This window comes from Syngnathoides biaculeatus, chromosome 13, assembly GCF_019802595.1.
Source record: "Syngnathoides biaculeatus isolate LvHL_M chromosome 13, ASM1980259v1, whole genome shotgun sequence".
Lineage (NCBI taxonomy): Eukaryota > Metazoa > Chordata > Actinopteri > Syngnathiformes > Syngnathidae > Syngnathoides > Syngnathoides biaculeatus.
The window spans coordinates 15303149-15326806 of record NC_084652.1 but is presented as its reverse complement, the minus strand read 5'-3'; the positions used below and the strand labels follow the sequence as shown (position 1 = coordinate 15326806).

Below are 23658 nucleotides of genomic sequence, written 5' to 3'. Positions count from 1 at the left end.
AATGTATATCTGAACTGTCAAAAAGTCTGAACAAAAACAAACATAATACATACATTGTCAAAACATTTTATTGAAGTCATATAACTGGAAAAAAAAACATTCCAGTTGAAAAATATTGGCTCAAAAAATGCAGGTTTTTTTTCTCATTATTGAAAAGCAATTTTGATTTAAAATCAGCATATGGGAAAAATATCTTTCCTCATGTTTGCATAAAAACAGTTTGAAATGGCTGTACTGTATCTTACATTAAACTAACAAATATTGCTAAAATTAGGACTATGGCTGTGATTGGTGAGTCAAAAAGAACATTTTAAGACAATTGGTCTTAGCAAAGTGAAAATAAACAATAAAAGTTTTCACCTATTTGTACAAAACAAAACCTTTTTTAGCAGTTGAGTTTCCATTTTTACTCATTTGGAGAAGCTTGACACACATGATTAAAGTTCATTAAAACACTGGTCTGATATCCATCCAGTTGGGTGTTGGGTTCTGACCTGAAGTAACCCTGCCTACCTAAGACTAAATTAAGACGGTGACTTTCAGACAGCAAATTGTAGCCAATTGAATCTCAGGAGACTGAAAATATTGCGTTTGAATTTCAAAGGTTGAATATTTTTAATATGGCAAAAAAAAGCTATAGAAAATGTGATCACTGAAATAACAATGTGAATTTTACAACCTAAAATTTTCAGTGGTGTTTTTAATTCAAATCCAGTCGGCACACATTTACTTCCATATCCGGTTGACCACCATGTTGTCATGCGGCTTTTCAGACATGCCACTGTGAATTCCCTGCCCACAGGTGGGCTTTCATTTTGGACTTCTAAAAAAATGTTTTATCTGGGTCCTCCGCATTCTCTCCTTGACAGGCGCACACTCATGGACAACAATGAAGTGTGCTTAAGCAGCTATCAGAAGAGACGCGGCATTGTCGCGGTGCAGGCATAGATAGCTAGGTAGCTAACTGTACAATGCAATCAGTTGACTGGTTATGCAAGCTAAGGTGCTAAAGTTTCTATATCGTGGGGTGGAGGACCAAGCACCAAATTTAAATAATAAGGCCATTTTTCCACGATGTAAATGTCTTACACACAAGCGCTCAAGCTGTTTCAGTACATTTATACTTTAGTGTTGAATCATAAGGTACGGTAACCGTTGTCCTCTTGTTCTGGATGAAATGCTCCCATGTCACTGCGGTAGTGTATGATGGAGCCAAGTACACCTACAAGAGACGCAAATTACCCAAAGGGTTGCTCAAACGATCCAGTTAGACAACAAAAAGTAAGTTAAACACAAGGACAAGGCAAGTGAAAAATCAAGTTAATGTGTCCAGAGTTCATTACAGTTTCAACTTTTCCCGCTAATCATCCATCCAATGCTGTTAACAAACAATCGGAAGAATTTTGTTTTCTTACCTCCAGGGTGTCTCAGACCTACATAGAGAGAAAGAAAAGAAAAAACATCATACTTTAAATCCTCCCAAGGACCGAGAGGATAGGAGATACCAATGTTTTTAAGACTTAAGGGTTTATTTTGAATTTTTGGACATTGGACCAGATCACAATTCACAGGATAAGGTTATATCTTATATCTAAAGGAAATGAACTAATCTGCTTTACAATGTTTAGAACTCATGATTAACTAAATCAGTGTTTGAGCCAAAGTACATATTTTAGATTACAAAATAATTATAGAGCGAGATATTTTTGAGTCAGACCCTCCCGCAAAAGGTAAGACTCAGTAGCGAAAACATAAGGTACTGTACTGTACTATTAAGATTTTTTTTTTAAAATCACACTTCAAGTATTTGTCACAAACAAATAAAACAATGACAATATTTTTTTAACAACCTAAGACTCAAAATACTGGACCCAAACAAACTATACGCTATCATAACATTCTCACAAAATAGAAAATGTAAAAACTGTGAAAATCACCAAAGTCAAGAAAACTATATGGCACTTCAGCCAGATAGACGTTTGGTAGACTGACTTCTAAAATAGAAAAAAATAATAGGACAGTCTGTTTTTTATTTTTTTAACTTAAAAAAAAAGTAGCAAAGTGGACCATTTTTTAAAATTGGCTAAAGACTTGCAAATAAAAAAAAACCACCAAAAAAAACCCCAAAGCGAAAATGTGCGGTCAGTTTTAGCTTAGTTTCATTTTAAACATTGCTCCACTAAGAGGGAGTAGTGTTAGGAAAATGTACATTTGTATCCCTTGATAATGTTATTTGCTCATAGTCCCAACCAAATAAACTCAATAAACAAAACCACAAAGGCTGTTGTTGTTGCGATAGACATGTTATATAACAAATGAAATATTGAAAATGAGTCACACACCATGCCGTGTGGCAAGGAAGAGGCTGAGACCGATGAGCCCAATTAAGGTCAGTACACCCAAGATTGGAATCAGAAAATGAGGAATCCGAATTCCTGGAAAAAGGGAACATTACAAAACGGTGTCAATAAAATGTGTTCCACCATAATGTACTAATGTCTAAGAGTAGCTGCTCAAGTCTAAAGTAAATGAAGAGTTTGTTTTCAAAACAAGACATAGGCATTTTTTTCAGATTTACGAAACTCGCGCCAAAATTATCCATTCGGAGCTGGTGAATTTTGGCGCGACTTTCATAAATCTGAAAAAAATGCCTATGTCTCGTTTTGAAAACAAACTCTTCAAATGCACAGTGTATGAATTTTTTTATTGGGCAATTTGTTTGGGATGCAAACTTAAATCATAGTTCTTCAAATAGTGTAGTGGTCCATTTATTTACTCAACGGTGGACAGTCGTGGCTGTTTACTGCAAGCACTGAGGCCTATAACAATGTACTGTATGCTAAAACGTATCTGCTTGCATTTGAAAATGTGTATGCACGTGATTGAGACATTCTCCACTTCATCCTAACAGTGATGTAACAGTATGCCTAGTTTTACTTCATAAGTACCCGATGATTTGGAAGTTAGCCTGGGGAAATATCAATGGCTACTTTCAAGGGACTGACTACCCTGTCTGAAACAGCAAACTCCCCTTTTGCACAATTGTCATTGTACTGGTCTATAACAGGAACTACGAAGGGGTAAAAGCACTGTACAGGCTTAACACAATGTGGGGCGTTGACACCCTCTTATCTCTTATCTGTTCTAAATGACGAAGACTTTCATCTTGCTCATCTGTAATTCTTATAATGAATAGTTCCTATAAACAGAATGTCTCTTGTTCTTTGTTCTGTATGTCGTACCAGGGAGGCACCGACTGCCGGAGAAAAATTCCTTGTGTGTTTTTACACACTTGGCCAATGAAGCTGATTCTGATATTTTGATTTTGATATCTTAGACGTTCTAGTAAGATATGTGCTAAGTGTTTGAACTAAGCATCCATTTTGAGTGGAACATTTCATTTGGGGAAAAAAAAGGACATTTTTCATCCATCCATCCATTTCTTAGCCACTTATCCTCACTAGGGTTACTGGTGTGTTGCAGCCTATCCCAGCTATCTTTGGACGAGAGGCGGGGTACACTATGAAATGGTCACAGGCCAATCACAGGCCACATAGAAGCAAACAACTATTCACACCGACAGGCATTTAGAGTCTTCAGTTAACCTATCATGCATGTTTTTGTGATGTTGGGGGATAACGGAAGTATCCAGAGAAGGCACGGCGAAAACATGCAAAACTTCCCACAGCTGAGGCCAGATTTGAACTTGGGTACACAGAACAGTGAGGCAGATGTGCTAACTAGTCATCCACTGCACCACCACACCCACTATCGTTGATGGATAATGTTAACTAATTTTTACACCTTGAAAAGGGGAGTTTTCCAGCAAACAGCTGTGGATTGTTACACAAGAAAACTATAATAGTTGTAATTTATGAATAGTAAACCGTGAAAATGTGGCCGATATATTCCACCTGGCCGCTCTTCAGACAGCTTGAGTTTTTCCATTAGGTTGACGCATGCATCTTGTAGGTGGATACCCTCCCTCGCTGGGCTCCCCACAGCCTGCACCCATGATGCTTTGAGGGCCATCGCTTGCAGTGTGTGAGCGACCCAGGCCCCACCATGGTCCAGTGACAGGTAAAGTGATCCATTGTAGAATACTCGGTCAGTCCAGTGTATCTCTGAGCCCTCCAGGATGCAGTCACGTGAGCGAAGAATCATGTGGTTTCCTGTCAACAAAGACATCCATTCATCAGTCCGTTTTCAAATGTGCTTGCCTTTCTTAATGCCACAGGTGAGTTGGGGCCTATCCCAGCCGAGTTTGGGTAAGAGGTGGGTACACCCTGTATGAGGGGCCGTTTGGGACATTATTCAGGATTAGCTCTTATGCTTACGACTCAAATATGTTCAAACACACAAACTACTGTAAAACCCTCTCATATACGCTACACAAAGTCTCACAACACAACTCAAAGCCTCTCATAAACACTACTCAAATCTTCTCATGTGCACAAGTGAAAATCTATCTCATATTCATCACTCAAACATTCTCCTATTCACTCCTAAAAGATTTATTGAGATGCGGCTATAGTAAAAAAAAAAAAAAAAAAAAAAAAAAAACATTTGACTCCGACTGTGTGTACTACATTTTATGTTGAAACGACTTTATTTTCAACTCGCAAACACACGCTCACATTCACACCTCAAAAAGGTTTTGTGCGTGCCATCTTCAAATGTATTCATGAAATGTACTCAAATCTTTTCACGTCCATCACAAAAGCTTGCAATTTTATTTATTTTTAGTTTTAAGAGATAGATAGATAGATAGATAGATAGATAGATAGATAGATAGATAGATAGATAGATAGATAGATAGATAGATAGATAGATAGATAGATAGATAGATAGATAGATAGATAGATAGATAGATAGATAGATAGATAGATAGATAGATAGATATAGAAAAAAAATTGCAAACATATGAGAGCTTTTGAGATAGATATGTGAAAAGATTTGAGTATATTTCATGAATACATTTGAGGATGTGAGGATAAGCGGCTCAGATAATGGACGGATAGTGAAAGTTCAAGTAACTTTATTGTCAGACGCGTTAGATGTTTCTGTGAGACTGTTTGAGTAGTGTATATGAGAGGGTTTTATAGTAGGTTGTGTGTGTGAAAGCATTTGACTAGTTAGTGTGAGAGCTAATCCTGAATAATATCCCAAACAGCCTGAACGGGTCACCATACACAATCATTCATAGTCAACTGTATGGACAATTTTGTGTTTTCAGTGAAGTTAACGTGCACCGTTTTGGAATGTCACAGGAAGCCAGAGTACCTGGAAAAACTCACCACATGAGAGGCTTAACTGGGAGTCGAACCCAGGACCTGTTGACTGTGAGGCAGACAACGTAACCACTGTTCACCTTGCGGTCTAATGAAAGATTCATAGGAGTTTGATGAACGTGATTATCTTACTTGATATAATAGTCTGATTGGCGAGAAGCGTCAGAGGGATCGGGTCAGCGGACATCCTCTGAATGATGCCGTTGACTTCTTGAGTGGGACCACTATGCGGGACCCCGTTGAGGAGGACGCGCTCCGAGACGGCCTGAGCACCAAATGCCACAAACTGCTGCAACTGAATTCCAACGACATCTGAGCAGAGAAAGCGAAAGCGTGGATGAGCGGGTGTTTCAGTTAAATGGGGGGGGAAAAAAGAAAAAAAAACAGAGTTAAAATCCTACAAAGTTGATATATGAAGTGGATCAAAAAGGCATCAGCATGTTCTACAAGACAAACAGTGGTCTTCTCTCAGATACTTTATGTGCCATCCATTTCCGTCATTTTCTAAATCAATATTATTTGTAAGGGAAACGCTTTTCTCACCGACTGGAAGCTCTTGAGCCAGGGATAGACGGCCAAAGAAAGCAAGCTCGAGAATGCATCCAAAATATATCGCTCCGAGTTCCAAAACGCCGCCGGACCTGCAGAGACACAAGATCACAGGGATGTTTCGAGCCATTTACAAAGTCTAATCTCACCAAGAAGACCAGTTAAAGAGCTGAAACCACCAGTTTCGTTATGAGTCACCCTTGCTTCTTATTGTTTATCTATTGTCCTGCCCACAAAGCTGTAATTGACACCGCGTGTTGGCGCCGTATATGAATGGAAAGCTTTAAACCGTTTGTTGACTCTTAGAATTACACATTAACGAAGTATACTTTGCTTAACATTACGACGAACTATTTTTTTTTGTTTCTCAAGTTGTTCAGTGATTGCAAAATATTTGCATTTTATTTTCCATACAGCGATAGAAAGCGGCAGTATTGTTTTTAACTCCTCACAGACCTTCAGGTAATGAACTGGAAAGAACGTATTCCATTTAAAGAAATTTCCTTAAAGAATTATCCAAAAGATTCTGCCGTGCTGTAAACTTCCTTTGGAGAATGGTATGTATGTGTATGCATAAAAGTATGTGAATGTAATTAGATTGAATGATCTTCAATACATTTAAAAACGTAATTACAATTTTAAAAAATGTAAAATAGTCATGGTGTTATTTATGCATCCATTGTCTGAACCACTTATCCCCAGTAGGGTCACAGGAGTGCTTGAGCCAATACCAACTATCATCGTGCAGGAGGTGGCATACACCCTGAACTGGTCGCCAGCCAATCGCAGGGCACATAGCAACAAACAACAGTCGCACTGGCAATCACACTTAATGCAAATCTAGAGTCTCCCATTCATGCATGTTTTGGGGATTTGGGAGAAAACCCGCACAGGCACAGGGAGAACCTGCAAACTCCACCAAACTGGGGGCCAGGATTTGAACCCCGGAGCCCAGAAATGTGTGGCCAACACTCTAACCAGTTTCTACCGTGCCACAGAAATGTAATTCCATCCTTCAATTTACTTCCGTTTCATGTGATAGACACACTGCATGGAAGATCAACACCCTTTCAATATTATTTAGCTCTTTGCCAATAGGGTTGGCAAATTCCAGCCAAAGTATTTTTTACAGCTATAGGTTAATACCTGAAAGATCAGCCTCTATGTATCAGTCATGAAGAATTTCTACAAGGCTGTGTTCTGTGTGTTTGATTCGAAGCCTAATGAAACAGGGGCTCTAACCCCCATCTCCACCAGCAATTTAAGGTTGAAGATGAGATTTTGAACCCTCTCGCCCATACTACGACTCACATCGTGTACGTCTGTTATGACTTTATTGTCAAAATAAATTCAAAAAGATATGTGCTGGTGGATTCTTACTAGATGGATGAATGGACATAATCTTTGATGGTTTGATTTCCCCCCAGCATATTACACAAAGACTATATTATTATTTTTGGAAGACCATTTTGAGCGTATACCATAACCATCATCTGCAACATGAGCTGCGAGTCACTTGCGGTCAACATTATGTTCATTACTTAGGCAATGGAGGCTGTGGTCTAGTTTTATCAACGTGCATTGTCATAATTAAAGATGATGCTATGGTATCAGAGTTTGTTAGACATCATCAGCTTTATCCACGCCCACCATAACAACAATCATTAAGGGGAAGAATGCAACCACTTTAGAGCAGCGACGGCTCTCTTCCTTGGGCCCTTTCTTTTTAATTCCAGATGTACGTAAATGCTCCGGTGTATCATTCTGATGAAATACAATTCCATCAAGTTTCAGTTGTATGAACTGATGTTGTGCGTGGTGGTTAGAAATATACGTCTCGGGGATGTTCAGGTAGTAGGGGGGCCTTTTTTTTATGAGCGACTGCTCAATTTTGGGGAAAATCATATGCAAGCCTTTTATGGGGTGCAATTCACAGATGAGTTTGCTACATTGGGTCCAACTTTTTCCATCCATCCATGAATTTTCTTGAAGCATAGTCGGCATGTTTTTCGATACCGCAAGGAAAGTTTGCGCAATGTCGTGCCACGGATCTCTCATCACCTCCGGGTGTGTTGTTGTTAATGATCTTTATAATTCCTCTGGAGGTAGAGTCCATGTGAGCATTCTTCCTTCATTCTCCCCTTTTTTGACGAGCGTTAAATAGCGTTGCATTAAAGCTTCATATATTTGTAATTTTTCATACTGAGTCATTGTTGGGTCCTCTAAAAATTATGTCATTTTCAAATCCAAATCTTGCTCGGCGGTCTCTCATATAGTTTGTTCAGGTGCGCTTAATTGAAGACCTGAGGCTTTGCTGCACTGGGAACAAGTTATCATCCTCTAAAAAAGCAGGCAGTCCATCAGTGAATTTGTTCTTTTAATTCCATTTTTGAAGTTCATTGTACTTGGGTTGAAAAATATAAATCCGTACGATGTGGTCGAGTTCATTTTTTTCAAGACATAATTACAATTCTCCACAAGGCTTTTCACGAAATATGATCTTCCACATTCACTTGGTCCTGAAATCAGACATGAAAAGGGAGGCCGAAACCTCTGGTCGAATTCAACTTGGGTTAATTCCATTTCATTCAAACAATGCACTTCTCCAATAGCCATCTGTCAGGAGCTGTTTTTCATCATACACTACGGTACTTGTAACTTTTTATGGAATGTTGCATTCCTCAGCTGAAATTATTTTCATCACGTACAGTGCTATGCCGAGGGGGGTTTGATGGCTCTCCAGTCACTATCACGAGTGCCAATGTAACATTCGACCATGTCTTTGATACTTTGGCAATAAAAGATAATGAGCGCATTGGTGAGTCTGTGTAATACCTTTGGCCTTCATCACAATTTTTAAAAATTATTTGTGGTCTGCTAAGCATAGGTTTTTGGACGAGCTGAAACAAACTCTTGAATGCTATCACCAGCCAATTCATCGGTCTTATCCCCAAGATAGCCCCCCCCCCCAACTTCAAAGCGTGTTCACCTTCTTTAACCATTTAAATCAAGCTGTCTGTCAGTGTAAAGGACTTGGTCCTGTAGCTGTTCTAGATAAGTGTACAAGATCATATGGGCCTTCCCCGTAGTTATACAAGAGACCAAGATATGTGAAGCAGGACAATGTTATTGTTTTGATGGTTGGACTGTACCACGGCCATTGAAGTACTTGATTTCGTATACCCCGGAAAACATTCATCTGAATTTTTTTTTCTGTTTTGGAAACGAGTTAAGCCTGCTTCAAATTGGTTCTTTGCGCTGCCTTCCCCCAAAGCGTGTTCAGACATATTTTTGCATTTTGTCTCCTTCCCAGGTTGACCTTAATTTTCGATGTCCCTAATTGAATACCTTGATGAATCAAATAGTCATTAATCTATTTGTCCCTGCGTTCCCGATCCGCGACATTGAGTGGGTAGCCTGATGCTTCCTGTTTTGCTTTAAAAAATGTGGTCACATCTTGTTTAAAAACATCCTCGCTCACTTCAGCGGAATCCCACATCTCTGTAATCTGTGCCAACCGATAGCCCAGCTCGAGAATTTTGGTCAATTCTAAAGTCACCCACACTCCAGTCAGGGCCCTTTCCTCCTCATGATGCTCACATGGGCCTTTTTGATAGTTAAGTTCACCAAATATGCAAAAGAGGGTGAATAGTAATTTGCCTCGGGTTGTTTTATGAGGAAGCACTGGAAAAAATAGGACACGAGGTGGGTAAATTTTTGCTCAGATAAGCCCAAAGTACTTTTGAGGCTCATCAAAATTGGTATGTATGATGGTGGGATGCCCAATCAGATATGGACATGTGTAACAGAGTTAAAAGTATATATGTTTAGTTTATGTTTACAATCACACAAAATTTGTAAATAGTTGCCCGACATATTAACCCTGACTGGAACGTTGCAATTAAGTACCATCCTTGTATACTTAGAGGGGACACATCCTCTCGTAATAAGTACCATGACCGTCTTCACCCCTCCTCTTTTCGACTATGTACATTTTGGCAAGTTACATTGTGGCTGAGGAGTTCACACTTTGTAGTACATCCATCCATCCATCCATTTTCTTTTTGCCGCCTATCCTCACGAGGGTTGCAGGGAGTGCTGGAGCCGATCCCAGCTGCAATGGGCAGGAGACGGGGTACACAATGAACTGGTTGCCAGCCAGTTTCAGGGCACATGGAGACTAACAGCAGCACTCACAATCACACCACGGGGCAATTTAGAGTGTCCAATTAATGTTGCATGTTTTTGGGACGTGGGAGGAAACCCATGCAGGAACGGGGAGAACATGCAAACTTGACACAGGCGGGTCTGGGATTGAACCCGAGCCCTCAGAACTGTGAGGCCAACGCTTTACCAGCTGATCCTCTGTGCCGCCCTTTGTAGTATGTATGGAGGATAATATTTGTGTTTCCCTTATCCAGGACCTACCTTAATGCTGCATATTCTACAAAGAGTTTGTTTCGCCTTGTTCACGGCAGGTACATTTGTTAATATTTCGGGTATTGCTCTTTTTTCGACGATGTACATTTTGGTCCTAGCTTGATGCTACATATACAACAAAGTGTCAAAGTCTGGCTTTGTTTTTAACAGCTGCACTTCTTTTTGTTTTCTTGGAAGGGGCAACCTGTTAAGGGGCACATCACTGATAGGTCAAATCATTCTGGACAGTCGTGAAAACAGCCTTGAAAGGGCAGCCCTGTATGAAACAGCCTTGGAACTCCCATACATACTGCGCGGCGTCTATCAGCATTACGTCAACAAAGTAGCCACCAATCTTTTCTATGCCAGTGTTCATTGCGTGTTTGATCAAAATGTTTTGACTGCCCATCACTCACGCCAAGTATTGGATAGACGCATGTGCGTATGCTTGACACTGTTTGTAGTTATCAGGTAACGTTATCACGAGTGTTAGAGTGCAAGAATGGAGTGTGAAAAACAGACATCCACATAAATTAAATTGATTAACACATGTTTTTGGGATGTGAGAGGAAACTAGAGTGCTCGGAGAAAACCCATGCAAGCTCGGGGAGAACATGCGAACGCCACACAGGTAGGGTCGGGTTTGAACCCAGGACCTCAGAAATGTGAGCCCAATGCTTTCCAGCTGCTGCACCGTGCCGCCCTGACTGGATCATTAAAGCTTTAAAGACCATGAAACAGCATCAGCACATTTAGAAGCACCATTTAGCTATTATGCTGCACACAAATGGAATAAGTTGCCAACAAAGCTGAGGTCAGTTTTGTTTTTAAAACCAGGTTAAAAATGCTTTTCTTCTTTCCTTTTTTATGACTATTTCTATTTTTAAATGATATTTCTTGCACTGTTCGCTGTTTTAATTGTACCTTTTTTATTTGAATTTTTTTCGTTTTAAATGTTTCTTTGTGGCGGCACGATGGCTCAGCTGGTAAAGTGTCGGTCCCACAGTTGTGAGGTCCCGGGTTCAAACCCAATCCCAAACCCGCCTGTGTGGAGTTTGCATGTTCTTCCCATGGTGTGTGGGTTTTCTCCGGGTACTCCAGTTTCCTCCCATATGCCCAGAACATGCAGCATTAATTGGATACTCTAAATTGCCCAAAGGTGTGATTGTGAGTGCAACGGTTGTCCCGGCCTGTTGATAGCTGGGATAGGCTCCAGCACTTCCCATGACCCCTGTGAGGATAAGCTGCAAAGAAAATGGATGGATGCATGTTTCTTTGTTTTTTATATGCTTTTAATCATGTAAAGCACATTGAGTTAAATACTGTAGGTCAGAACCCTGAAAATGCTGGGTGCACTGTATTCAAGAAATTTTAATGCATTTTACGTGTTGTCATAAAATAATCCACAGTCGTTTGTTTTTTTATTTTTTCCTATTCATTATGGGGCAGCACAGTGTCGCTGTTGTGCCCTGCGATTGGCTGGCAACCAGTTCAGGGTGTACCCTGCCTCCTGCTCGTTGACAGCTGCGATAGGCTCCAGCACTCCCCGTGACCCTTGTGAGGATAAGCGGCTTAGAAAAGCGATGGATGGATATTCATTATGGGGGGCTAATTGTATCAAAATTAATTGTTTTTCCCTGGAAAATTGCAAGGATCGAGTACGGCGTAATGATTCCAATCTATTCCTCTTTTACTGTGGCTCAACAATGAAATAATACTTTATCAGATTTGACAGTTTAGTTTCATACAGACATTTCCAAAATGTTTTATGCTGCTCTCGTCAGTTGTTTAAAGGCCTCAAGAGGATGATGCGGTTCTCACCAAATTGATTCGTTGATTCATTTTCGTATTTAAAAATAAATACATATGACTATAGGTATAATTTGTAAGGAAAAGCACTCTTAGGTTATAAATGGCAGTGACCGTGTATTTACAAGTACAGTACTGTATTGCTAAAGAAATTCATCTAACGTCGTTCGTAATCTTGAAATGGTTGTCGTAAAAGCGAGGAGAGATTTGCACAATATTTTGTGTGTGTGAGTGGCGCAACCTTGCGGCACGCCATCCTACGTACATCGCTGTCCTCTGATTGGCTGAGCCGTTGCTAGGAGTGTTGACAAGAAACATGTCTTCCCTGTCCGTTGCTGAGCCGCAAGAAATGGAAGGTGAGCGAATAATGTCGAAACCCCGTCGTTTGGTCTCAAGTAGCTGCCAGGTTAAAATTCCCTTATGACGACAAGCGAGCCTTTTACCCCACGAGTGTAGTCGAAGTGGCGTTTACTGGTGTATAAGAGATGTCAGGCACACGTTTGGTAGCAGCTAGCGTGCTAACAACAAGGCTCCCTGGCTGACGTCGTTAGCTTACGCTGAGCATCGAGCCACGTTGTCCACGATAATAGATGTCCGAACCGGCGTGACAAGTCTGCAAGTACCGGGGAGGTAATGGTGTGGCTAACGTTCTTCTATAAACTGCTTCAGCATGTATGGGATTTTAACGACGCCAACGGCGGACTGAAAAACAGACTGCTACGGAATGAGGAGGGCACATCCGTACTAACGAATCGGTACAGATTGTGTTCTTTTTGAGTGATTGATAAGGATAAACTGGCAGAGTGTTGTTACCGTTCTGAGATCTCACTGCTATCGGCCAAAGAGTACCGTGTAGCGTACAGAGTGGGACGGAAGTTAAGAGGGAGAGTGGAGGGAGGGAAGCGTGAAGGCAACAAGGATGGTCTAAAAGGAAATAAATCAATGTTAGTATCCAAGGAAGAGTGGACTGTATGAAAAGAAGCAAAGCAGGAAGCCTTGCACCTTCCTACTTAACTTTCATCTTTTTCCTTCAAATATGATATGAGGAATAGGAAGTAAGAATAGAAGGGAGGAAACAAGGATTGCACGTTAGGAAGATGGGCTGAAATTGAAAGCTGAAATCTTTTAAAAACCCCATATCTGGCTTGAAGCCATAATTTAAAATCGCAACGTCATACCTTTGCCGAGGCTGGAAACCTATTTATAGAAACCCATTTTGAAAACCTACTTCGAATTTGCTGCATACCCTCCCTTAAACAACCCACAATTTTTTTTCCTGCCAGAAGTCACCTGGGATAGGCCCCTGCGCACCCACAACCCCTACTCAGGATAAGTGGTAGAGAAGGCAAGGGAAGACAGATTTACTTATGTAGTGCATTTCATACACAAGGTAACTCAATGTGCTTTTCATGATAGAGTAATGTGGGGGCAATGCTGGACGATGGGATATCATTCATTTGGTCTGTTATTACATGCAGTGTCCGAGAGTACTCTTCTGAGGCCCATATGTTCTTTGTACCCGTTTCACTGGTTGCTAATTTTACAAACGCATGGGATCTTATTCCATTTTTATGCAGATGACTCAAATTTGCCTTCCATTGGAGAACAATACCGCGGACCGCCTCCTGATGAAAAGCTCAGATGGCCCAAAACTTGCAAAGTTGTACACCATTGCATCTTTTAGATGGCTTATTGTCAACTATCATAGTGTAAGAAATGACCAGGTTTTAAAAAAGGAATAAATTAACTTTGAACTTTATCAAATGTGGTTTCATGAAAGGATTTTTTTCATTAATTGTACTGCATCTTAGTCAACCCTGATATTTTTAGATGTGCTCAATGATTGGATTCAATTGGATATTATTTTGGGTGCTTGTAGTGGATCGGAGGGGAGAGTCCGAGGAGTCAGGCGACGACGAGACCAGGAGGAAGAGCATCAATGGCGACATGGATCCAAATCAGCCTCCCGCCACGAGTACGTCATCCCAACCCACTCAACACAATTTGGGGACCAATCACAAATGACGTTTCTGTTTTTGTTATCTACGGATAAATGGGTGTTCAAGCCTTAGCTGAGGTCTTTCGTTTCTTGTTTCCTTTGTGCTAATGAATGTTATATGATTTCACTCCCTGTAGATAAAGAAGAAGAATCTCCCGTTGACATGGACACCATCACCTTGGACCCGGAAGAGGAGGTTAGAGGAAACTGTTTGACATATAGTCACTGTCAGGCAGAAATCTGTGACTACATTTGGTCAAATTGATATTTTTTCACAAATCGATACCCTTGGTCAGTCGCCATGTGTGTCTGTTATTTATTTTTATTTTCTGTAATAATGAATCTAAATTGTTATAGATGGCCTTTTCTCTTTAACAAAACAAATTCATCAATTTATCCATCCCTCCATCCATCCATCCATTTATTTCAGACCAGGAGAAGTTCATCCATGCTTTTATCTTGATTAGTCTTGACCATTGTAATGGTCTTCTGACTGGATCATCCATCCATCCATCCATCCATCCATCCATCCATCCATCCATCCATTTATTTCAGACCAGGAGAAGTTCATCCATGCTTTTATCTTGATTAGTCTTGACCATTGTAATGGTCTTCTGACTGGATCATCCATCCATCCATCCATCCATCCATCAATTTTCTTAGACGGTTATTCTCACAAGGGTCACGGGAATGCTGGAGCCTATCTCAGCTCTCAATGGACAGGAGGCAGGGTACACCCCTGACTGGTTGCCAGCCTATCCCAGGACACACGGAGACAGACAACAGTCGTACTCACAATCACACCTAGGGGCAATTTAGAGTGTCCAATTTTTTTTCTTATGTTGAAAAAAAAAAAAAAAGAATATCATCCACGTCGTTGCTTGATTCAGGTGTGGCCAATATGTCGAGCGCAAGCACATAAAGGCGTTCTAGCAAGCCGTCCTCCTATTGTGATTGCAGACGGGAATCTTTGTTACAATGTATCGCTAGCTTGTTGCCACTAACACCGATTATGTTGAACTCAACTTTCAGCATCTTCAAAACATTGCGGGTATAGACGGTTCATGTTTAGTACTTGAGAGGCCAGTGTATTTAACCTTTTCTTCAGATAAACTTTGTCAGATCAAGAATTTTTACTTAATCACATCCACAACTTTATCTGCGAGCATGACTGACAACACCCGTACATTTTTCAAATGTGAGTGGTTAAATATCAACAGTTAAAACAGCTGTTCAAATGGCTAACCATTGTTTGATGTGAAAATTTGCTGTGCATTTCCTTCACCTCCGTATGAAATGAGCTGACTGCTTTTTATTTTCCCTTTATTATTTTTTTTGACAGGATGTTGACCTCGTTCATTGCCGTATTGGAAAAATTGAAGGGCTGGAAGTGCTACAGAAAGCAAAAGTAAGCTCTTCATTTGTTGAGCAAGCATTACTGATCAATGGAAAAATAATGCATGACCAAATAGTTTTTTCCCTCATTTTATAAGACACAAAGGGAAAACTCAACAAATGCAGAATTGGAATTCCTTTCTTCTCTTTCTCTACACAGACCCTCTCCTTACGACAAAATCTTATTAAAAAAATTGAAAATCTTGACAGTTTGTGCTCACTGAGAGAGCTCGATTTATACGACAATCAAATCCGCAAGTTGGAGAACCTGAACAAGCTCACACAGCTGGAGTAAGTATGGATTTTATGATGTGTCAGCATTTGTAATTTGCAAATTCTCCAATTTGTGTATTTTGAAACTATCATTAGCATTTCACAGGTTTTACGCTAGCCAAAGCCAGGTCTGATATAGAAATAATACTTAGGGCGCCATCTTGTAGCATATTGGACCAAGGAATTACGTTGACCTGAGGGGAGGAACTTCATTAAGCTGGGGCACAACCTTATCGAATACCAAATAAGTGTTTTTCTGTCATCTTGTGGCATCTTTCGGTAGACGCAAACCTTTCTGTGGGGCGTTTATTACAGATTTTGGCTGTTTACTACAGCGTTCACCCACTTTTTTCTGTCAATGACGCGTTCACTACACTGTTTACTTTACATCAACCAATTCAAGTGATACCTTGGTTTATTAGTGAAGTGACGTAAAAGTTTATCAAGGTACATGCTGCTGCTTGACTTTTTTTTTTTTTTTTTAACCCTGAGTTGTGTGGGTTAGGGTTAGGATTGGGTGTCAGAGAACATATAAAGCACCAGATCTTCAACATTCCTTTTTTTTTTTTTTTTTTTTTTTCCAAAAAAGAGCCCAGGTCTGCTAGGTTAGCGTGGACATACATTACAGAATGCCATAGATAAGCCAACAAAATTGGCAATGATCTAATGGTAGTTCTAACACTTTGAGCCACGATTATTCAAACGCAAATGGTGTAGTAGCACGTGTCGACAGAATATAACATTACTGAAACCGCAAGTGCCCACATTGAAACGAGATATTTACAAATAATGTCGGTACACAGAGTTTTCAAAGTTTTAATACCTTAGGCTATCTTAACATAGAAACAACACGGTAGCACAAACGGGGGTGCTTAAAAAACAAAAACAAAGAAACCCCATACCGGTAAAAAAAAAAAAACAGCAGCGGCAGCTATGTAGTAGCAACACAGTAGCACAGCACTAAGAGAGCCGGTAAAAAAAAAACAAAAACTAAATCACGGAGACGCGGCAGTAACGCAGCAGAAACACGCTAGCGTGGTGCTAATGCTAGTGCGGAGCTAACAGGGCTGGTTTAAAAAAAATAACATATCGGTAAAAATCACTGAGATGCGAAAGTAACACAGCAGCAAAACACGAGCACAGCGCTAAGAGGGCTGGTTTTAAAAAAAAAAAATACCAGTAAAACATCAATGAGACACGACAGCAACACGCTAGCACAGTGCGAACAGGGCCGGTTAAATTAAAAAAAAACCACTGGTAAAAATCACTTCCTCGTCACATATATTCCAATGGTCTCACTCTTACATTTTACGCTCGAGTCCCCCCTTGTGGCCATTAGAAAAAAATGCACAAAGTAGTCGCATCACCGCATACGCCGCAGGGTTGAAAGTGTGTGAAAAAACTCGTGGCTTATAGGCCGGAAATTATTGTACTCACTGCAATAATGTATGATAGATGGTAATGTTATTCCATTTTACTGAGTCACTTAGTTGTGACTGTTTTCTTTGTGTATCTTATGAGTGTGCTGAGTTATGAGTGTGGCCAGGGAATGAGTTAAACTTGTAAATCAAGGTACCACTGTACTTGCATCTAACAAGTACTTCATCTCTTTTTTCTTTTATGGCTCAAACACAGGCAGCTGGACGTGTCCTTCAATCTTCTGAGGAAGGTGGAAGGTTTGGAGCAGCTGTCTTGCCTGAAGAAACTTTTTCTGCTTCACAACAAAATCGGCAGCATCACCAACATGGGACACTTCCCCTGTCTGGAGATGCTGGAGCTGGGCTCCAATCGCATTCGAGTATGCTCGTTGTCACATTTGAAAAATGTGTTTTTCTAGTCATCGACATTCTTATTTGTTGTGTTCATAGGTCATAGAGAACCTGGATACACTCACGTCTTTGCAAAGCTTATTCCTCGGCACCAATAAAATCACCAAGTTGCAGAATATGGACAGTTTACACAGCTTGACTGTGTTAAGTATTCAGGTACTCAACATTGAAATTAAAGTGGGTGTTCTCAAACATTTTGGGTTCACGGACTTCTTAGAGATGCGTTTTTCCTCAGTACCCACTCATGTTCCTAAAGTTAATTCATCAAAAATACCATGTGCACCCCTAAATGTCATGGAAAATACCTATATATTTTTTAGTAAAGCAATTGACTCTTGACAATGGAATATTTAACCAATACCAGATACTTATGATTCATATGACTTTAGTAAAAGTAAAAAAAAAGGTTCTTCATATAGTTACTTTAGTAATTGATTCTCGATCAACTGTAAAACTAAAACAGAAATGTGCTAATACAAATTTTCTACTAAATATCACTTTTAAAAAAAACAATTACTGGCAGTAAATGAAGAAAGACTTACTTATGTAACAAACTTGTTAACTTACCACTTCTCACCGACAATGCTTCCACTACCAATGAGGCTGTGAGTAGGGAGGAGCTAGGTTATAAAAGCATAATCAGTGTCGCCAACTTAACCGTTGGGTCACTATTTACCAACTTTTTCCCCACCAATTTTTACCTTCCCATTAACAAAACATGAACATATTTTTGGATTTTTAAAAAATATATCTGGGACAATCATTTATTGCTAATTCATTTACACAACTGGACCCCAGTTTGAGCACCATCTCATTAAACTATGATTTCTACAAATTGAGAATTTACTACTTTGTTTCCATTTATTTTCAGAGTAATCGGATAACTAAAATGGAGGGTTTACAGAATCTGGTTAGCCTGCGAGAACTCTACCTGAGCCACAATGGCATCGAGGTCATCGAGGGCTTGGAAAACAATGTGAGTCAAGCAAAAACCATGCCATTGTCCACTCTTCTGGCTGTGAGAATGCATATCAGCAGCCGCAGAATCTTTTCTGCATTAACCCAGCACCACTGTCTCTCTCATCAGAAAAAGCTGACAACTCTGGACATTGCAGCCAACAGAGTGAAGAAAATTGAGAACATCAGTCATCTAACAGAACTGCAGGAGTTCTGGGTAGGAATCAGGTGTTTCATTTGTTTTCATAACATCTGCTCATTTTCCATTCATTTTTCCCTTCAAATTGTAAGATGTGACCACGAAAATGTCAGAAAAAGCCAACCAGAACAGCTGAAGTCTGTTTGGGGTCAATCATAAGAATATATGGTGGCAGGTATATGCTGACTCCCATGTTACATGGTTGGTTATTTCTGAACACAGTCATATTAATATACCTATGTATGATATGGACCATATTATTGTAACCATAGAATGTAATTAAAAGTCTTAAATAAAACATGCACTTCAAACGCTATTTAACTCCTCCCAGCATGCTTTGCGGCACTCTTAGTGCTAGCAATGCCGCTGTTCTATGTACAACAGGTAGTATATAATGCTCTCCAAAAGTGTTTGAATGGCAAGTTCAATGCCTTTGTTTTTGTTGCATACTGAAGACATTTGAGTTTCAGATCAAAAGATGAATCCCGAGACAAAGATTCAGAATTCCAACTTTCATTCCATGTTTTTTTTTTTTAATCTAGATGTGTTTAATAACTCAGGACCTAGCACCTTTTACTTGAAAGCTTTTGAAGTTGACAGAAATGGCAAAATAGCAGGGGAAAAAAACATTGGGCATAGCCAGTACAACCCAGAAGATGCAAACCAGTCAGCAAAAACAATCGGAAAGCCTGATTGGATTTTGCAGTGAAGTACAGAGATGAGCCACAAAAGTTTTAGAATAAAGTTTTATTGACAGATGAGACCAATATTAACTGGGATCAAAGTGATGGAAAGACCAAAATGGAGAAAGAAAGGATCTGCTTATGATCCAAAACATACAAGATCATCTGCGGAACGTGGTGGGGGTAATTTCATGGCTTGAAATTGCATCCATGCATCCAAACTAATCAAGAGAAGCTTCTTCATACAACATGACAATAACCCAAAACACACTGCCAACACATGCCAACACAACAAAGAACTTCATCGGGGGGGAAAGTTGAAGGAATGGCCAAGTCAATCACTGGACCTTAACCCAGGAGAGAAAACCCTCAAGCAAACAACCTGAAAGAGGCTGCAATAAAAGCCTGGAAAAGCATTTCAAATGAAGAATGCAACAGTCTGGTGGAGTCCATGTGTCGCACAGTTAATGAAAGTCAGGGTTATGCCACAAAATATTAAAGTATTCACTTTAAGTTAATTTGTTTGTTCCAATATTTTTGTTTACTTGCAAAGTGCGCGGCTTCTAACTAAATGTGCTCAGTCCCGAGTTGTTTAACACGTCTAGATGTATCGTGCAGCCCTTCTGTATATACTGTTTATACTTAATTTGCTAAAGTGATCTGGGACAGACTCCAGACGTGCTAGCTTCAGTCAGCTCAGATAGGCTGATAATTAAGAAATATCTTTAACAAACACCACAAAAAAGCTGAACACATTTTGAACTCCCGCAGATGAATGACAACCAGATAGACAACTGGTCAGATCTGGATGAGCTGAAGAATGCCCATTCTCTGGAGACTGTCTATCTGGAAAGAAACCCGCTGCAGAAGGACCCGCAGTACCGGCGGAAGATCATGCTCGCGCTGCCAAGCGTGCGCCAGATCGACGCTACCTTCATCCGCTTTTAAAAAAAAAATGCAGTAAAGTATATTCCATCCACTTCAGTGGTCCCCTTTGCCAACTTCTGTATGCACCGCCCCCTCCCCTCACCATTCATCACTCGATCACTGAATTATCGTTTCTCCGTATACATAATATACAGTGCAACATTAAAGTCAGCTACGTACGCACGCTGTGGTGTGAAAGCTGATTGAATTTACACCTCTGGAAATGAACTGTGAAATAACATCAGACCCGTCACTTTCCCATGACATTTTCACCTTATTTTTGAAGACTTGCAATGGAAATCATTAAATCAGAAAACTCTATAGTGGTACCTTGACTTAATGAGTACACCTACTTAGAGGCCGGGTGGACGGCGCAATGAAGCTACGGTAATGCCCTTTCATCTGGGCAAGGCAAGAAGCCACAGTCGCCCATCCGCTCTCATTAAACAGGACAGTCAAATACAACATGAGAACACACACAAAGTAACTGCTGGAAGACAACTCATGTCCAATGTTCACGTCCAGACCGTCACTAGGACATGCCCCTTACATGCAGACATCCAACATTTTACATAAAAGTGCTATTTTCCTTCATCAAAACCACTTAACAGAAAGATTGGTGGTTATTTGGGATTGGAAGGGATTCATGGTGTTTGAATTCATTTCAATGAGGAACATTGATTTGACGTAAGCACGAATTGCTTATGCCACTGACAGCTCTATGCTCTATGAATGAAGTCAAAGTACCACTGTACTAAAGGGTGGGCCAAAAGTAGATATGCATTTTCCATGTTTTAAATAAATTAAATTTAGCAGTTTTATCCATCCATACAATTTCTGAGCCGCTCGTCCTCGCTAGGGTCGTGGGAGTGCTGGAGCCTATCCCAGCTGTCAACGGGCAGGAGGCAGGGTACACCCAGAACTGGTTGCCAGGCAATTTCAGGGGACATATCGACAGACAACAGTCGTACTCAACGATCACACCTAGGGGCAATTTAGAGTTTCCAACTAATGCTTGTTTTGGGGATGTGGGAGGAAACCGGAGCGCCCGGCGAAAATGCATGAAGGCACGGGGAGAACGTGCAAACTCCACACAGGGGAGGCTGTGATTTGAACCCCGGACCTCAGAACTGTGAGGCCAATGCTCTACAGCTGAGCCACCGTGCCGCCTTGAACATTTTTATTTTTATTTTTTTTTGCCTTTTATTCTTGCATCCTTTTATCCTTCATCTGGCTAAACCTGCTTTTCAGGCTTCTTTACACCCTTCCACATCAGGCCTGCTTTTTCTTTCCTTCCCTCCTACCTTAATTTTTTCCTTATTTCCTTCAGAAGACCAGCTTTTTTTCCCCCATCCTTCCCTACCTTGAAACTACTTTTCTTCCTTTTGGTCTTTTCATACCTGTCCAGTAATGCTTTAGAATTCGCTTTGTTGGCTCAAGTTTATTTGCAAATTGTGATACTAAAAAAAAACACAACAAAAATAAAGGCTTATGTTGATGGAAAAAAAACGGCATCTACTTTTTGACCCACCCCTATATTTTCTGTAGTTGAACTTATTCAAAATACTACTAAACCAGGTGTTGAACCTTGAAATCCTAAAATGAATCTCAAACTATTTCCAAATTTAATTTTAGTTTTTTAAAACGAAATTTACAGAAAAAAAACGCGAAGAATGTGTCCCCTAGTCTCATACTCATTTTCCGACTAACCTCTCATAAAATAGTTTCTAAGAATGTAACATCTATGTCTATCTAGGATGGTCAATTCCTTTTTTTAAATTACTGATTACAGCTTTGGTTCTTTTGCTTGTTCTGTTGTCTGGAGCGCTTCACAAAAGGTTTTTAACGGTTTACCTCGAGCTCAGAGACCAGATGAGAATTTTGTTATAGATGCTGCAGTGACACATTCTGTATTTATTGACTGTTGCACTGGACAACAAAAAATGGCTGTGTGGTTGCCTTGTAAATAACTCATAGCACTTGATTTGATCCACCTATACATTTGAAGATATTTGATTGGACATTAATAAAGAAACAAAATTTTGGGTGAGATTAAAAGGTTATTCACCTTTTGGATGTTATTTTACACTTGGTTGGACAAATGGAGTGAAATAAATGTCTTCTTACCTGTGAACTTGGGTGGTTCAAATCAAGTGATTTTAAATTGTCATCGAAAGAGTACTCTGATATACTATTTGTTGTTGAGATAATCTACATCACAGGGTTTTTGGATTTGAAATGGAATGTATTATGCAAACAATAAATGTATAGTACTACAACTTAGTAAGGTTTTGCTCTTCGTTTGTGATTTTGGACAATTGTGGAGCGTGATAAACTACAAATACCGTGAAGAAGATAAGTATTTGAACACCCTGCGATATTACAAGTTCTCCCACTTAAAAATCATGGAGGGGTCTGAAATTTTCATTGTAGGTGCATGTCCACTGTGAGACATCATCTAAAAGAAAAATCCAGAAATCACAATGTATGATTTTTTTTTTTTAACGATTTGTGTGACACAGCTGCAAATAAGTATTTGAACACCTGAGGAAACCAACGCTAATATTTGGTACAGTCGCCTTTCTTTGCAATTTTAGAGGCCAAATGTTTCCTGTAGTTGTTCACCAGGTTTGCACATACTGCGGCAAGGATTTTGGCCCACTCCTCCACACAGATCTCTAGATCAGAGAGGTTTCTGGGCTGTCGCCGAGAAACACGAGTTTCAGCTCCCTCCAAAGAATTTTTTGTATTGGGTTTAGGTCTGGAGACTGGCTAGGCCATGCCAGAACCTTGATATGGTTCTTAGCGAGCCACTCCTTGGTTTTCCTGGCTGTGTGTTTCGGGTCATCGTCATATTGAACGACCCAGCCATGACCCATTTTCAATGCTCTGACTGAGGGAAAGAGGTTGTTCACCAAAATCTCACAATACACGGCCGCGGTCATCCTTTCCTTAATTCAGTGCAGTCGTCCCCAAAGCATGATGCCACCACCCCCGTGCTTCACAGGAGGGATGGTGTTCTTGGGATGGCACTCACCATTCGTCTTCCTCCAAACACGGTTAGTCCAGTTATGACCAAAGAGTTCAACTTTGGTCTCATCTTGACCACAAAACTTTCTCCCATGACTCATCTGTATCATCCAAATGGTCATTGGCAAACTCAAGATGGGCCTTATTTGAGTCTTCCTGATTGTATAGTGTGGACAGTTGTCTTTATGCCGCTAACAACGTCACAGGTGCATCTTATTCAGGAAAGTACGTGGAGTGGAGGTGGACTAACAGGTTTTTGAGGGTCTGAATTCTAGCTGATAGGTGTTCAAATAATTAT

The 23658-nt window shown here is 40.2% G+C and overlaps 2 protein-coding genes across 5 annotated transcripts; one reads left to right on the top strand and one right to left on the bottom strand.

Moving 5' to 3' along the window:
- Positions 1–50: 50 nt before the first annotated feature.
- On the bottom strand, positions 51–12428 carry LOC133511131 (uncharacterized). Its single transcript, XM_061839786.1, has 7 exons — positions 12334–12428; positions 5835–5932; positions 5424–5603; positions 3915–4172; positions 2343–2435; positions 1416–1433; positions 51–1222 (listed from the first exon to the last, which is right to left on the bottom strand). Exons 1-7 carry the CDS (start codon positions 12384–12386, stop codon positions 1137–1139), a joined length of 786 nt encoding a protein of 261 aa, XP_061695770.1. The 5' UTR covers positions 12387–12428; the 3' UTR covers positions 51–1136.
- Positions 12294–22613, top strand: ppp1r7 (protein phosphatase 1, regulatory (inhibitor) subunit 7). Of its 4 annotated transcripts, none has more exons than XM_061839782.1 (10): positions 12294–12424; positions 13948–14043; positions 14205–14263; positions 15410–15475; positions 15623–15753; positions 17371–17533; positions 17604–17720; positions 18436–18540; positions 18652–18738; positions 20175–22613. In XM_061839782.1, the coding sequence occupies exons 1-10, from the start codon at positions 12385–12387 to the stop codon at positions 20349–20351; spliced, it is 1041 nt and encodes a 346-aa protein (XP_061695766.1). In that variant the 5' UTR covers positions 12294–12384; the 3' UTR covers positions 20352–22613. The 4 variants fall into 4 exon arrangements, with proteins under 4 accessions (XP_061695766.1, XP_061695769.1, XP_061695768.1 ...); XM_061839785.1 differs by having other exon boundaries at positions 12359–12424; positions 18652–18749; positions 20175–20306; XM_061839784.1 differs by lacking the exon at positions 12294–12424 and adding an exon at positions 12542–12698.
- The last annotated feature ends 1045 nt before the right edge of the window (positions 22614–23658 follow it).